Genomic DNA, 16,128 nt, shown 5'->3' on the forward strand with positions numbered 1-16,128 from the left:
AACAATGGGTGGAGCATAGATCTCAAATTATGGTGAAACTACCACTGTACATTAAGATCGCCATCGTCAACTCCTAAAGCTGACATTACTGACCTTTTAAACAACTACCTTACCACTACCAAAAGTTCCTTTTTTCCTCTGTGTGCTTTGCCTGACATTTCCTGTCTTTTGGTATCTCTGCTGAAGTCAGGTGGTTAAATGGACACTTTTTTGCTTTGGCAACTTTAGATTGCAACATCCCCACAATTAACATTCAGTTGAGGTATTCTTTTTCTGTTTCACTGAGAGTAATGAATAATGAATCAACAAACTTGTCTGCACATTACCTTTGAACATGCAGATTCTCAGGCATGTGAACATTTTAATGTCTCCCTTGTGTTGTCAATACTTTTGCTATTTCAAACCCTGGAGGTAACCTGGTGCACAAAATTGTGATATAGGCTTTATATTGTTCTACACGTATATCACAACCTTACATATTACTAGGGTTAAACAGATACATTGCTTATTGTTGTCTAATAAGCAATCTGAACATGTCTTTCACTTCCAAAGAGTGTCACAGTAAAACAGCCTAATGAGTATGCATGGTCTCACACGTGTGCAAACTGGGCATATCTGGCTGCCTCTACAATAGACTCACTTGTCTTTATTGATGATGTGATGATTGTTGGCAGTAGAATGTAAATTTCTGATTTCAGATACATTTTGTCTGCTTATGTCAAAGAAAATGCTTCCGTGTTGGTCATTGCATCATCATGGAGCAAGACAATGACTAAAAACCAGGCAATGCTACCAAAGAGTTCATCATAAGAAAAAAAACATGGACAATCTTTGACTGGCTAGGTCAATTTCCAGATTTAAATTAAATTGTAGATGCATTTTATATGTTGAAGAAAAAAGTGAAGTCAGAAAACCCAAGAATAGACAATATCTTGAAGTGGCTATAGCAAAGGCTTGTGAAAGCATCTCACATCAAATGATTCTAAAAAGAGTTTGGTAAGCTCAGTGGGGGCACAGACCGTATGCAGTGATTGTGTCAAAGTGATACACAACCAAATCTGGACCTCTAAACTCTAAAAAAGAAAATGTGACAGTATGGATGGTCTCTGGAAATCACTGGTTTAACATGTTCTGATATGATCAAATGTATGCATGGAAATATTCCCTCAAAAATTGTACTTTTCATTCATATTAATCTTCAGGAAATATACAGTATACTTTTTGACTTCAAAGCAAAAATTTAAGTTTTGACTTAGCTGTCACAATACTTTCGGAGGGCTTATGAAATGAATACACTTAGAGAATGTCTGTTATAGTGCAGTAGACTTTTGGCCAATGCAGTGGTTATGATCCTACAGTACAAAGAAAACTTAGGAAAATAGGCATTGGAAACATGTTAAGATATCTTATGTAATAAATACAGGAGAAGTATGTGAAAGGGACTTTATAAAACCACCCAGTAATACCTACATGTGTATAGTATTACACAGAAATAAGGTAGGCCCTACTTACAGTATATTGAACTTTGTATGATATGAAAATATAATAAAATATATATAGTACAATTAAAGCATAAATGTTTTTATCTTTATGAGATGAAATTTATTAAAGGCTTGATGATGGGAATTTGTACATTTATGTACATGTATGTCATAACCTTACGAGTTTTAATCTCTTGCAAATTGTATTGCTTTTAAAGGGATTAACTGAAATAAAAATATGAAAAATTTCACTGAAATTTTCACGGTAACTGTAAAAAGGACTGAGAGAAAGGATGGTTTATGGTGGTGTGGGTGCGTTAAAGAGTTTTAAGAGCACACATTACTAAGAATTTTGGCGGACCACATATGACCACATGTAGTCAGATTTTTCTTGTTCGACAGACAGGTAATACCATTGATCTTTTCATGTAAAGTATAATCAAATCCAGTCTGGATAAGCCCAACACCTTTAGTTAACTGAGTGGTAATGGATTTTTTTGCGTTAAGTTACAACAATGTAACAGAGGAAACGTGAAAAAGGGAAAAACCTGAGAGCTGTTCATGATGAAGGTTCTTAGCTACAAGCAAAGTTTTGCTTTACTTTTCTGCAGCTCAGGGTTATAAATTTAGTTGCGAAGTGGTAAAATGCCTTTTGTCTAAAATACACAACACCTTATTATATTATTCAAGACCTCATGGGCAGTTGAGACAAGATGTGACACAACTCAAGCATATAAACGAATATGGTTTTAGAAGGCCTTAGAATGCTGGGAAGGGAGCAGAATGCATCTTAAATGGGTAATAACTGCTGAAATGAAGAGTCTGTGCTTCTATCTTTTAATTCATAGATTTTGAAACAGATGTGTTACATCATACATAGTGTTTTAAATGGGTTGTGTTTGCTATTTGCTCAATATCTTTACTGAAACTATTGAAAGAAAATGCAGAATATTTTATATTTATTTTTTTAGATCATCAGCGGAAATTTGGTGAAAGCTATGGTTCCTGTCAAGCTGGAATATCTAATTATCTGACAAAGGTGCCCAGTTTTTTTTTTCTCTGCTTGGTTCTTTATTAAGGGAACATGGAATAAAACCGCTATAAGTGAATATACACATGCTGCTTTATGGTATTTTAACACCAGTGTTTGTATTGCAGGATTTGATTATAATGGGAGCTCCTGGAACGTTTTACTGGACTGGATCTGTTTTAGTTTATAATATGTCAAGCCGTTCTTTATGGGCATATGTTGATAATGAAAACCATGTCCTTTTTGGAAGCTATTTAGGTAAGATACTTTGAAACCTGCATAATAAGTGAAACATCTTTACATATGCATCATCTCTTAAAAAAGTATCTAGGACATTTTCTTTTCTTTTTTTAAACTAGAATTATTTGTACCATTTATACCATTCTGTACCATGGAAATACAGAAAACAAATTTATGACCTTTGGCTTTTTCATTTCCTAAATTTTAACATCATGCCAGAGGAAAGTGAAGATTTTAGGTCTTGTGAAGAATAAGGCTTACTTTTCAGAACAGAATGTCAGCTGATTTACATTTATTAATGATTGATTTCCAAAGCACAGTTTTAGATTAATTATTGACACTTCATGCTGAATGATGGCTTAATCAGTATGTTAAAAGGTTGTAGTTTCTCTTGAAAAAGTAAACTGGGATCATTTCTGACCTCAGTTTTAATTAAATAGCATTTTACATTTTCAGAGATTTTAAATTGCAGTGCCCATGTTTTAGTGTTATTTGCCGTTCTTATGATTTATAGTAAATTCATTTAAATAAATGCCATCCTACAGCACATTTAGTAGCATGTTATTATATTGTCTGGTAGATTACACATTTTAAAAGTTACAAATAGTTTCGTAATATGTCTTTTCTGTCCTTTAATTTTTAATTTAAATGTACAGTACATTATAGTTTTGTGGGTGAAGTTTCACTCTAAAAATAGCAAGAGTGCTGAGTGCTGAGACAGAGGAATGCTAGTCTGCTCTAGTTTGTTTTACTAACTTTTAAGATGGTGGAAAAGCCATCTTTTCTATCCAAGGATTCAATTGTTAAAATCAGTACATTAAAATGTATCAGTAGAATTATGTAAAGATTTAAAATTGGCTTTGCCAAACTCTACCTGACAATATTTTATCATACTAATACAATAAAAGTCTATTATTTGTATATACTTTTTATCTTTCTACATTTTTTAAATGCCACACTTAAAGTCATTTTCTGCTTTATACATGTCATTAATCAATTTCTTTTGGACTGTGCCTTTTATTTAAAACAAGTTTGAGAGAATAGGAAGGATAAAGCCTTTTTTATATTAGCTGGTAGTCCAAGTTGTTTTGCTTACAGTACATACATTAAGCCAGTTCTGCTGTTTTAAAATACCTTTTATCCTAAATCTAAATGTGCCAAGAGTCCTTTATTATGGAAACAGCAGAATGTAAAGTTTTGTGTAGTGATTATAAAGTCTGTAAAGGAAATGTAAAAGCTGTGCTTGAGTCCTTCTATCTGCAGATACGTTAATAACAGGAAGTTATGCAGGTGCATGTTCTGTTTTTGTGATTTGTGAAAATACAGCATGATTATATTGTTTTGATAATACTGACTGAAGTGCATACACAAAAAGCCTATTTGTTCTGCTTTTAAGGTCAGCAATAATGGGACTAAATTGGCAATCTTCTGATTATGGGTTTTTCATAAATGGGTACTAATATCTGAATCTGGCTAGATATTTCTTATTTGCAAAGGAACAGTAAATTAGAATTATTGGACAACAGAAATAGGTGGACCTTTTCTTGGTCTTTGAATACAAATACTCAATCTACCACTGTGTCGTATCTAATTTATAAGGAAACTGTTAAATATGGCGCCTGTTAACATTTTCACACCAAATACAATATGTAGTGTAGCTGTTATGCTGATGAAAAAATGGCATCAGTTAACTAAGGTTGGAATATGTGTGACAGTCTAAATTAAGAAACAGGTTTTCACATCTCTGTTTTCTTCATTTCCTCTCTGAAAGGCTATTCAGTAGGTGCTGGCCATTTTAGCCATCCAGATTCCACTGAATTTGTGGGAGGGGCTCCCCAGCATGGGCAGACTGGTAAAGTAAGAATTAATTCTTATCCATATTTCCTTTATTGTAGATTAAGGTTTTACCAACAGCAGAAAAACAGGAAATTATGAATTAGGAGAAATATGAATAAATATAGGATGTGAAACCGTTCTTCTCTCTTAAAGGATTCTGTAACACCCCAGTGGCGCTATGAACCACCATGCTACTAAACATTGTTGTCTACTCTGTGGTGATATTCCTCCAATGCCATACTCATATAGATTATTTTTAGTATTTAGTATTCCTTGCAATATCCTATCAGACAGACCAAGCTTCCTTAATAAAAAATCTGCTGTATGCTGTAGTTTGGAAAAGTATAACCAAAACTTTAATAGTACATAAACATTTTAACATAATTAATGGTGCCAACGGAAGGGAATAGAGTACTTGCGTTGGCATTGAGTTAGAGGCTGTTTTCAAACATTCAGTCTAACTCTTTGGTTTGTTATAGAAATTCCCAGGCCTGAGTGGAAATAAAGTTTATTCAGTTTCATCACCATTGTACTGCTGATGCATGACAAAAGAATTTGTGAATTCTAATATCAAAACAGTTTATACAGTACATACAGTTCTTTAGTCAATGGTGGTTTAGTCAATGTAGGATGTTTTCTTTCATTGCAATGTATTTTGCTTTTTTACATTCACATTGCATGATCAAAATAAAGTATACAGTTGCATATAATGAATATTTCTTTATTTCTGTATACAACCAGAGAAGATTTCATCAAGCAGTAATAGTGATCTAGATAACATAGGAAAGATTGATATCTTTAGTTCAAATTAAGGGAAAAGGTACTCTCTCTCTTTCCTAGCGTTAATCCCGCATCAGCAGGGTGCGCTTGTCGGCACACCAGTCTCCATTTGGTGGTTTGAACCAAATCTTTGAGCTGACGTTGCCTTTAACTGTGACCGAGAATTACTCCTACCGGCGCGTCGGAGTGGGGGGGGGGGACAAAGTAATGTAGCTAATTCATAGAGAGGGATTATTAGGAGGCATGGGAAATTTTGGCCAGGACGCCGGGGTTACACCCCTAATCTTTTCAAGAAACACCCTGGGATTTTTAATGACCACAGAGAGTCAGGACCTCAGTTTTACATCTCATCTGAAGGACGGCACTTATTTACAGTATAGTGTCCTGGGGCATTAGGACCCACCTGGACCGCAGGGTGAGCGTCCCCTGCTGGCCTCACTAACACCTCTTCTAGCAGCAACCTTAGTTTTTCCCAGGAGGTCTCCCATCCAGGTACTGACCAGGCTCAAACCTGCTTAGCTTCAGTGGGTTGCCAGTTGTGAGTTCCAGGGTGATATGGCTGCTGGCTAAGGGAGAAGGTACTACAGTATATACATTTAATATAACTGGTGCAATGCCAATGCTGACTATAACAGTACCAAATTTTAGATATGGGTAAATAAGATGGATATCACTTCTATTTAGTTTGTTCAAAAGCTTTTTTGGTAGAGCTTTATTTTTGTAGTATAGTCTTGGGTGTGTCTGGATTTAATTTAGCTAATTAACTGACTTTTTTGTCGGTGATTCTTCTAGTGTAGTGATCTTTCAAACAGCAAAGTTTAATTAATGAGTATACTGTAAGTCATTTTAGAAGGATTATCACAAACACAGATGAAGTGTCATGATGCCATTGTTAAATCTACAAATTTAGCTGAATTTGATCCTCACGGTGCTTATATTTGTTGTATCAGACTCTATACATGCCTCCTTAATGCCACATCTGAAGTTTCTTGGGAGAAACCTTTCCACCACTCAATCCCACCTTATTAAAAATCTTAATTGAAAGATTAGTTGCAAACAATCAAAGCAATCTGGTCCTTTCTAGTTTTGCTGGATCTTTTCCAAAATCTTAACATAGACTTACTGAACATACAAAGATAAGAACATTGACAGATTGGACAGTTATCTTCATTTATGAGACCTAGAAAAAAGTAATAAAATACAGAACATGAATAGTATTTACCACACTGAATTATTTTCATTCATGCTTTTGGTTAGATGTACTGTACAGTAGGGGAGAACATGCTACAGTTTAGCCTTTTGCTTAAGCTACTATTAAAACATGACTTGTATTGAAAGGAACTGAAAATTTTAGAATTATCTACTAGTCTTAAATCTAAAACAACCATCAGTAGACACAAACTGGAATGCTGTTTTTATAGCACTAATATTATGGAGAGAGTAAGAGTTTCGCTGAGAGGGATTGTTGCTATTTCTAGTATACAGTCTAAATGGAAAGTAGATAAACTTTCTCATAATATGAAGGGGAATAAGCCTGGTCCTGATATTCAAGAAAGGCAATAAATGATGCTGAAACAGGCAGATACAGTAAATATTAAGTGAGATGCAGTGTCTGACAGATTTATTCTTACCCACAATGGAACTGGAGCAAAAACATCATAATTACATGTTGGATTATGTCTCAATTAAAATAATCTCATAATATTACACTGTAATGATGACAGCACTTGCACATAGCAAAGTCGTATTGGAAATAAATAACTGAATTCCATAAAACAATTGTTACATTTATTCAGCATTCAGGACATGTGCTAAATAGGCAAATAAAATTATACAAGACAAAGTTTTATGAGAGGAGCAATGTTAAAACTGTGGAGATGTTTTTTTAGATTGCATCTGAGAGACAGAACACAGTCATAGTATTTTTATTATTAAAAGGATATAGTGGGATATAAGTCAAGAGGAGAACCACCATAGTCACTCATGAATTGTAGAACATGAGCACAGCATGAACAACAAGTTTCATTAAATGTTGACTATGGGGTGGAGCTCATTTTAGCAGAATGCATGAACATCAATGGAAATCTTCTAAAAGCAAATTCTGCATTTACAGTATACTGTCCCTCAGAAAGTGTCCTATTCCTGTTGACATTCATGTCAACCTGGAACCTAGTTTGAAAGTATTGGGTGAAAAGTAGTACTACAACCAGGACAGCTTAGCAGTTTACACAGACACCAATTGGTTTGCCAGTTAACTTAGCAAACATGTCTATACGAGATGTCTTTGATGGAATGGAACAAGAGTACCTGGAGAAAACACACAGTAACCTGCAGACTCCACTAGACAGCACCCCAGTCTAGAATTAAACCCAGAACTCAAAAGCATGTAAGCACTACTGTGCTACGAGCACTCGTGCTAGAAAACACTTTGTCACACAAAGACGGAGTTTGCCATTCTGGAAGCACTGATACCCTTCAAAAGGTCAGTGCAGATTGACTAAGGCTTAATTTCAGATGACGAGATTCGGCAGACTTTAAATGATCACTTATAGCAACCTGATCATTAATAGCAATGCTTACCAATTAAGTATATAATTCGTTTAAACGTATAATTAAGATGCCAAAGGAGAAGAAAAAGCCACTCATATTATGAGTCTCAAGGACTGGATTTTGAAATACCACATAAGAGGAAAGTAATCTTAACTTTCTAATTAACTGAATATTCCACCCTAACCACAATTTTCTCATTTTCTCTTTTGAAAAGTATTTATGACAGTTGGCAGGAGTTGCTTTTCTTTGAAGTGATGAACACTACACAGCTTTCCAATCTGATCTACAGTAGCCTTCTTGCTTTTTCTGCTGCTAAGGAAGAATACTTCTGATGTTGATGTGCTTTGGAAAAAAAAAGCACTTTCTATGAATGAAACTGAATCTGTGAATCATGAAGCATGATCTTGGTTTGCACAAATACTGATGAATTAGTGATATTTGGTTTGCATTTCTCCAACCTATTAACATGTTCTGGAAAGCGTGATGTGAATCGGAACTACAGACTTTGTCATTTGTTCTGTTCCAGGCATACATATTAAGTTTTGGATCGACAAGTACTTTGGAAATTATCTTTGAATTAAGCGGCAAGATGGTAAGAGACTATTACTGTACATAACCATTTCCTTGTTAAGCTAATGATTTCATTCAAATAACATTTGATGGGAGTGAATGCATTTTCCTGTTTTGCAGCTTGGATCTTATTTTGGAGCTTCCGTCTGTGCTGTTGACCTCAATTCAGATGGACTCTCAGACTTGCTTGTTGGTGCACCAATGCACAGTACTGTTCGAGAGGAAGGGCGTGTTTACGTGTATATGAATTTGGGCAAAGTAAGTTTTTTTTTTTAAGACAGTCAAATAAATTGTCCCCATAGCCTTCTTTTTATACCAAATACTTCATTACACATAACTGCACAAATATGCCCTTTACAGTATGTCATCGATTTATTCGGCAACTGATAATCAGGCTTCCAACAATCTGAAATAATGATTCACATGATCATTCTGCAATGCAGTACTTTAAGCATGTTTCTGTACTGTAATTTGTTTTTAAATATTCCATGTTTGTACAGTATACAAATTCAAAACACTAACAGACATACACAACAGCCTAAAACATAAATTGCAAAAATAAGCTCCTTTAAAATACTTTGAAATGATTATTGGGTATTTTTGAAAATCCAGCAGTTGCAAAATATTTCCTTACTTCTGGCAAAAGGTTTTCACTTAACAATAGTGCATGATTATTAAACAAGAAATATATATTTTCTCTGCAATAAAGATCTCACCCACGAATGCCATTACATTTCAGCATATGGGCCCAATTAAAATTTGTGTATCATCCTTTAAATATTATTGTTCAGTTCGAAGCGCTTCTTACAGTTGGAAAAATATGTTTCAGTACAGTGAATACTGGACAATTCAGTGTGTTTTTTTGACGCGTGACTTGCATTCATAGGATGTAATATACTGAGATGTAATATACTGAGTACTCAGATGAAAGCTGGAAAGGAATGGCAAAGCAAGAATGCTAGTGTACCATTGTTGTGCTGAGAAGAAACTCGTGTAAAGTGTAGATTTAAGCGACACTGAGTTATGCTGACTTTTCTGTCACAAAACATCTAAGACGTTTTTCCATGTTTCTCTGTGTCTAGGCTAAACTGCAAGAATTGGAATTTGAATTAGTAGGAAGTGATATGTATTCTGCGAGGTTTGGCGAAACCATAACCAATCTTGGAGATATTGATGATGATGGATTTCCAGGTAAACTAATGAAATATTTTACCTTATTCACTTCTAATTTTTGAATTTCTCTGATTGCTGTGTGCTGTATTTGTTGAATGAAACATTCCTGAGCAATAATGCAATCTATAAACACTGGTCTATTAAGAAAATGTGGTATTGGAAGCGAGATTATTTGTCGATGTGATTTGAAAACTAAAACATTTTCAAAAGTTATGTACAGAGATAATTTCTGACACTAAAGTTCTGTACTAGTTTTACCATTAATTTGATTTCTATTTGAATTCTTTTATTATTTTTAACACAATTCATGATAGTCTTAAACCATTAAGCATATTGCAGCAATTATGATAATGCAATAGACATCATTAAATTACAACAGAGGCAAGTTTGTGTTACCAAAATTACATGATAATCTGAGTAATTAAAACTCTGTTAACTATTTAGTTTTAACTAAGGTTTTATAAATAAATAGTGGTAGTTATTTCTATGTATGTGTAACTGTCCTTTGAAGCAAGTCTTGTAGATAAATGTGTGACATACTGTTCTATTACTTAGAAGAAAAAGTAAAACTTGACAGTATTTCTTGACAGGATGACAAGGATATTAATACTAGATGCTTACTATCGTACTGGATCCATTTGGAAAGTAGTGACTGCTCTGTTTAAATTTTTAATGTTGCTGTTCAGATTAGACAGGCAATATATCTTAATAATGCCTTAAGTACAGATTAATTTATATTTTTGATAGAAAACTTGGGAGCCAAAGCAACAACGGTAGCACAATGAGGAAAGCTAATTATTCAATAATATAAACAGTATTTTATTGAGTGTCTACATGCTTAATGTGAAAGCTCCTTTGCCTTTTAAAATCACAAGCATTCCAGATATATAACTGAAAGGGTTGGGTGTATGGAGACCATAGCTAATTTTTTCTTTTTTTTAAATATAAAAAAAAATCCTTTTGCAGATGTGGCGATTGGAGCTCCGCAGGAAGAAGATCTTCAGGGAGCTATTTATATCTACAATGGAAGGAAGAGAGGGATATCACAGACCTTCTCTCAAGTAGGTTTACAGCTGGCGTTTGTGCTGAGCAGAGGAGGCCTTGACACTGACAGGATCCTATAGTTTCTGAGCATCATATTGTGAGGTCAGCATTTCCTCCTCCTGTCAAATGGTCTCCTCCATCCTGTGACAATGAGTTCATTGTTCTCACACATTGGTGATTCTGGACAACAGAGGAAAAACAGACTTGAGGAGAGAATGTCTGAATTGGTGTAATTTCCTAAAGCAGTTCAGAAGCATTCTTTACAGTGATTAGAAGCATCTTTTATGGTTTTAAGCAATTCTTGGGAGGGAAGGAGTAAAATCTGACTTTTGAAATCTTTAGCTTAGTGATGTAAACAATGCTACACATTTAAAACTTGTATTGTGATAAAGATCACCCAACTTCTTGCATTTCTTTACAATATTATTTATTGTTTTCCCTGTTGTACCCTTTTTGTTTTTTAGAAAATAACAGGAAGTATAATCGGTAATGCCTTTAAGATGTTTGGCCAGTCTGTATCTGGACGCATTGATGTTGATGGAAATGGTTACCCAGGTAACATTTTTTTTAGCTCTGCATTTGACCAAGCACATTGTAAGATGATGCTTGGAACAGCAGTGAATTACTGACTGATACCAATGTTGGTAGGATACCAGTAGCTAATAAAACGTTTCACTAATCTAGCTCTTGTCAGACTGAGGGAAGATGGTTTCCTTATGAAGCAGGCCATATTTCTTATGTATTCAATTTTCAAAATCTCATAGGATTTTCTTTTTTACAATTAACCCGTAAAAAGAAAATTGTTGTGTTATATTGAGGTTGTGTTATAAACTGTTATATTGGGCTCTCTACAGCACTCGACCATGTCCCGCTGCATAAACATTAGATTAAGCCCTTCTCTTTTAAGCGTCTTCCTTCGGTGTTTATGCAGACTCCCATCACATAAAAGGTTTGCTTTTACTTATTGTTCTTTCATCACTGACAGATCTAATCCTTATTTCCAACTTCTCAGAGTATTTGTAATTTTAACATTGTAATTTTTTAACGAAAAAGGAACAGCCATAAACAAACAACATGCTTGTAGAAGCAGAGGAGAATTGTTAGATGGTATAATGTTGCTTTATAACAAGGAAGGAAAAGGAAGACACAATTGTGTAGATCTGTGTCTGTGTTTTTTCAAGGGTAAATGTATGAAAGAGATAAGGTGTTTAAGTTAGTTTTAAAGAAATACATTGTCATTTTTTTAATGGAAAATTAACCCCCTCTTTTACAGCACATTCAATATGATGGCAGCAGTAAACAGGCCAAACAGGCTTCAAAGTGGTATGAAGGATATCAGTTTGACAGGTCCGGGGGAAGAGAAATAGGAGATCATGTTAAAAATAGTGACTTAACTGCCTCATATTAAGGCAAATGAGACTAATATTTCAAGAGGCATTCTGCTGATAAAAAGACAGACAATACTGCTTTAATATTACTGAATGTTAGTTTCATATAGAGGGTACCACCAATGGAAACTGATGTCTTAAAACTAATGACATTTATTAACTGTCTATTTTCTACAGATGTTGCAGTTGGTGCCTTCCTGTCTGATTCTGCCATAGTACTAAGGTGGGAACTGAGTATTCAGAGAATAAAAACAACAAATCTTAAATAATTAAAAGCTAACACAAAAACTTTGGTTAACCTCATACATGCACTAGTAAAATTCTTGCTTATGATGACTTTATGTAGCAAGTGTGAATCTTCTAACTGTAAAATCGCTACATGTTTCAGATTATTTTATTATATTAAAGCATTTGCACTCCATTTTCTAATTCCAGAATCAATTGCAGGTGTTATTTATATATTGTGTTTAAGTGAATACATTTATTTTTTACATATTCATATTGCCCCTCACAAGGTTTAAAGCATTAAAAAGGTTTGTATTGATCCTGTGTAAGGGTGAGAGTAAGAATCACTCATTTTCTGGCTTATTTGTGTTTTCCTTAACTCTTGACAGAACCCGTGCAGTGGTGATTGTAGAAGTCTCCATGATTCTCCCTCCATCTGTTAACCGTACAAAGCCGGCATGCACTGAGAATGGAAAACCTGCAGTCTGCATGAATGTCACACTGTGCTTTCAGATCAAAGGCAGATACATTCCAGGATATATAGGTAGTGCATTTTACTTTCATTGCCACCCAAAGATAGAGATTTTAATTAAGTTGTATTTACTCAGGTTTGTGTGCTTTTTTCGATAAGTATGTAAATTATTCTCATTATGTGTTATTACACTAATTGAGTGCTTTGTTTTTTTTTTCTTAGAAAAAAAAAAGAAAGACAAAGACTTCCTGTAGGTAATTAAAGGTGATAAACCAGTTTTCAGTCAGACGCCAGTTAATTATGGAGGTGTGTCAGTTTTATGGAGAAAGCCTGAACTGACACACTGAAAAAGGCCAATAAAATGGTCTGGTCATTGTGGCATGCAGTCACAAGTAAACTATTTCAGGCTCAGGGCATGGAAAACTATTTAAAAGAAAGCAAAAATGACACTATTTTGCAACATGTAATAAACTGAAGACAATAGCTAAATATACTGTAAATGACAATTAAGAGGAGAACAGTCTAGCTAAACTAGAGCTATAAAATCAAATGAAGTTCACTGACAATATTTTAAAATGATTAAATAAACTTTCTTCTTATTATAGCATGGGTGTCCATTTACAGTTTCCTAGTACTTAGTATTAATATCCTTAGTATACTAATTGTAGTTGATTTGCTTTTTTATATTTGTTTGAAAATACATATTGGAGTATTGCTACTTTTACATTCATATTGCAAAACAGACTACAAAACTCTTCTTTTTTTAAATTCTGCTCATGTTTTTACATTTGTATGTGCACAGTATATATTAATGTACCATAAAGACAAAAACAGCTGTTATCTCTCATGACCATACCTCCTTGTGGAAAAATTCAGTTACAATGTCTAGGGTGTTGTTTTTTTTTATTAATCAATGGTGGTTTTGCTAAATACTCTGAAACCTACCTACCTAAAAGAACAGAGTGGAAATATTTAGTCCTGTGCCTCAATGCATAAAATGTATTTAATATTAAATACAGTAAGTACTGCACACAAAGACATTATCCCCTAAGAACAGTTTTGACTTAAGTGTGTTCAGCTGCTGAATTGTAATAGCTTGCTTCAAAAAGCCATTGCTCTTTTAATACCATTGATAGTTATAAGATAATGTCTAAAAAAAAACTGTGCATCTCTTGACTGTTAAGGTTTTCACACTTAAGTTTTTGGATCAGTTATACTATTTTTAACAGCAACCACATTTAGTTTGATAATTCAGTCATATGAAAAAATAGTATTGCATTTTGATTCATTAGACCAAAAGATGCAATATATGTTTTTTGAAAATGTACAACAAAATTAATATAAAAAATAAATTTATTCAGTGTTATTTTTTTTCTTTAAACATTTAAACAAAATGACTTAAGTTTCAACTGGCATACACTGCAAGATCATGTATTCTTCTTTTTCTACTATCTTGTAGTGGCAGTTTTGTAGAGTCCCAATATTTTACAGAAGTACTAACCTTGTATTTCATGACCTGGAATTTCTGTTTTCTTTATTTAGGTCTCCTTTACAACCTAACTGCAGATGTCCTCCGAAAAGAAGGATTTCCTTACAGGTTTTATTTTATTGGAAATGGGACCTCCAATGGCACATCAGGAAAAATAAATGCTTTGCACAACCGCATGAGTTGTGTGACTCACCAAGCATACATGAGGGTAAGTTAATTTTTTTAAAAGACAAATGCTTACTGGTAAAATCAATATACCAAGAAGCATGCTTTAGTTTCAAATCAATTTCCAACCATTTTCCAGGTTAAGCTTTTCTGGGCTTATGAGGCTAAAGGATTCATTGCAATATGTAGTCTTTGTAGGTCATATAACTTTTTCTCTTTCAGGAGGTTAAGATGGAGTTATGTTCTGGCTTTTCGATTCTGTGATTATTTAACAAATCAATCAGGATACATATTGATTTGGCATAATCTAAAGGAAACCTTCGTAAATTAATGATGCCTCTATAATATGATACAGTTGTTGAGTTATGACATAACTAAAATAAATGTATAAATAGGTTCATGCTTTTAATAATGTGTTAGCCAAAACATTAGACAGACAACCCATTTCAAAATAATCCTTCTCGGACAAAATAATTTGAGACAAAATAATTAATATCGAGGCACATTATTAACAAAGAGTTTATTTATCAAAATAACTAAAATATGTTTTGAGTTAATATTTCAGATGTTAGCTGACACCCGCATGACTTTCCAAAACTGCTCTTTTACCAGGGTTTCCTGGTTGTTCTCATATTTCTAAAAGTAAATGATATGTTGCTGCTGATGGTTCACAGAAAATTATAAAGATGTTTGAGATAAACAAGTATGATTATCTGTCAGGACTAATCCCTGCATGGCTGATGTACATTTTATATATTTTTAGAATTGAATAATTAATGGATAATTAGAGTAATGAATATAATGCACAACAGATGCAGCAGAGACCTTGTGGAAAATTAGAATGAATTAGATAACACACGATTTGGTCAAAGCTAGCTTGTCAATGTGAATTGAAGCACTGGACATGTGGAAGGACAATCAAGGGGCTGTCTATCTACCACACCTGGGGGAATTATTTAATCAAGTGTGCTATTGTAATCGTCAGGGCCTCAGGCTGTTCAGTTTTCACACACAGGCAACATGGGACTGGAGCTGGGATGCACAAGCATTCCTGCATAGTGTAGATGTCTGTGTTAGCTCAACCTTTTTTTACCTTTGCTGTCAGTCTGCTAGTCTGTCCATTGCAATTATTGTCACACTCGGGGCACTTCAACTTGTTTTGGTTGACCCCTTTTCATCAAATCACTCTCAGTAAGTACTCCTTAACGTAAGCGTCACATTAGATTGATCTACAGCTATTATAAATAATGCAGTAATGCTACTAACAACTGCGAAAGTAGAATTGCACATCAACTTATCCATCATAAACGCAGTCAGAGCAGATCTGCTCCGCTATGTGAAAGTGCTGATTTTCCAGTCTATTTGACTTAGGGTGCAAAGCTCTTGCTTTTGGGGACACCATAAATACATTCTGAGGACCTCTGGGTGTGTCTATAGGCACTCCTGACTGCCAACACCTGGCCATCCTTGATTATTTTACAGTACTTAATCTCTTTCTTTGATATATCAGAAGTAGTAAAAGATTGGGAATATTTTTAGTTGAAGCCGAATGCTACCTTTTCTTGACATCTGAATTGTTACTTATGCCCACATATCCCATCTTTGTGGTGCCATTCCTGCATAGCTGGCTAGATTTCTTTATCTTTTAGAAACCATAAAATAACAGAAGATAATCACACGAAACA

At 34.3% G+C, this 16,128-nt stretch overlaps 1 protein-coding gene across 2 annotated transcripts in view; it reads left to right on the forward strand.

The window, feature by feature from the left end:
• Positions 1-16,128, forward strand: part of itga4 (integrin alpha 4) — a 39,944-nt gene that overhangs the window by 4,598 nt on the left and 19,218 nt on the right. For both annotated transcript variants that reach the window (XR_015926275.1, XM_088605157.1), the window contains exons 5-15: positions 2,453-2,520; positions 2,640-2,769; positions 4,523-4,608; positions 8,444-8,509; positions 8,608-8,745; positions 9,570-9,678; positions 10,627-10,721; positions 11,169-11,259; positions 12,270-12,315; positions 12,707-12,861; positions 14,332-14,486. Coding sequence is in view for 1 of the 2 variants with exons in the window: in XM_088605157.1 (XP_088461283.1) it covers positions 2,453-2,520; positions 2,640-2,769; positions 4,523-4,608; positions 8,444-8,509; positions 8,608-8,745; positions 9,570-9,678; positions 10,627-10,721; positions 11,169-11,259; positions 12,270-12,315; positions 12,707-12,861; positions 14,332-14,486 (1,139 nt within the window). In the remaining variant the exon portion in view is untranslated. The remainder of the gene's footprint in view (positions 1-2,452; positions 2,521-2,639; positions 2,770-4,522; positions 4,609-8,443; positions 8,510-8,607; positions 8,746-9,569; positions 9,679-10,626; positions 10,722-11,168; positions 11,260-12,269; positions 12,316-12,706; positions 12,862-14,331; positions 14,487-16,128) is intronic.

Source organism: Lepisosteus platostomus, chromosome 14, assembly GCF_059453375.1.
Source record: "Lepisosteus platostomus isolate fLepPlt1 chromosome 14, fLepPlt1.hap1, whole genome shotgun sequence".
NCBI classification, from domain to species: Eukaryota; Metazoa; Chordata; class Actinopteri; order Semionotiformes; family Lepisosteidae; genus Lepisosteus; species Lepisosteus platostomus.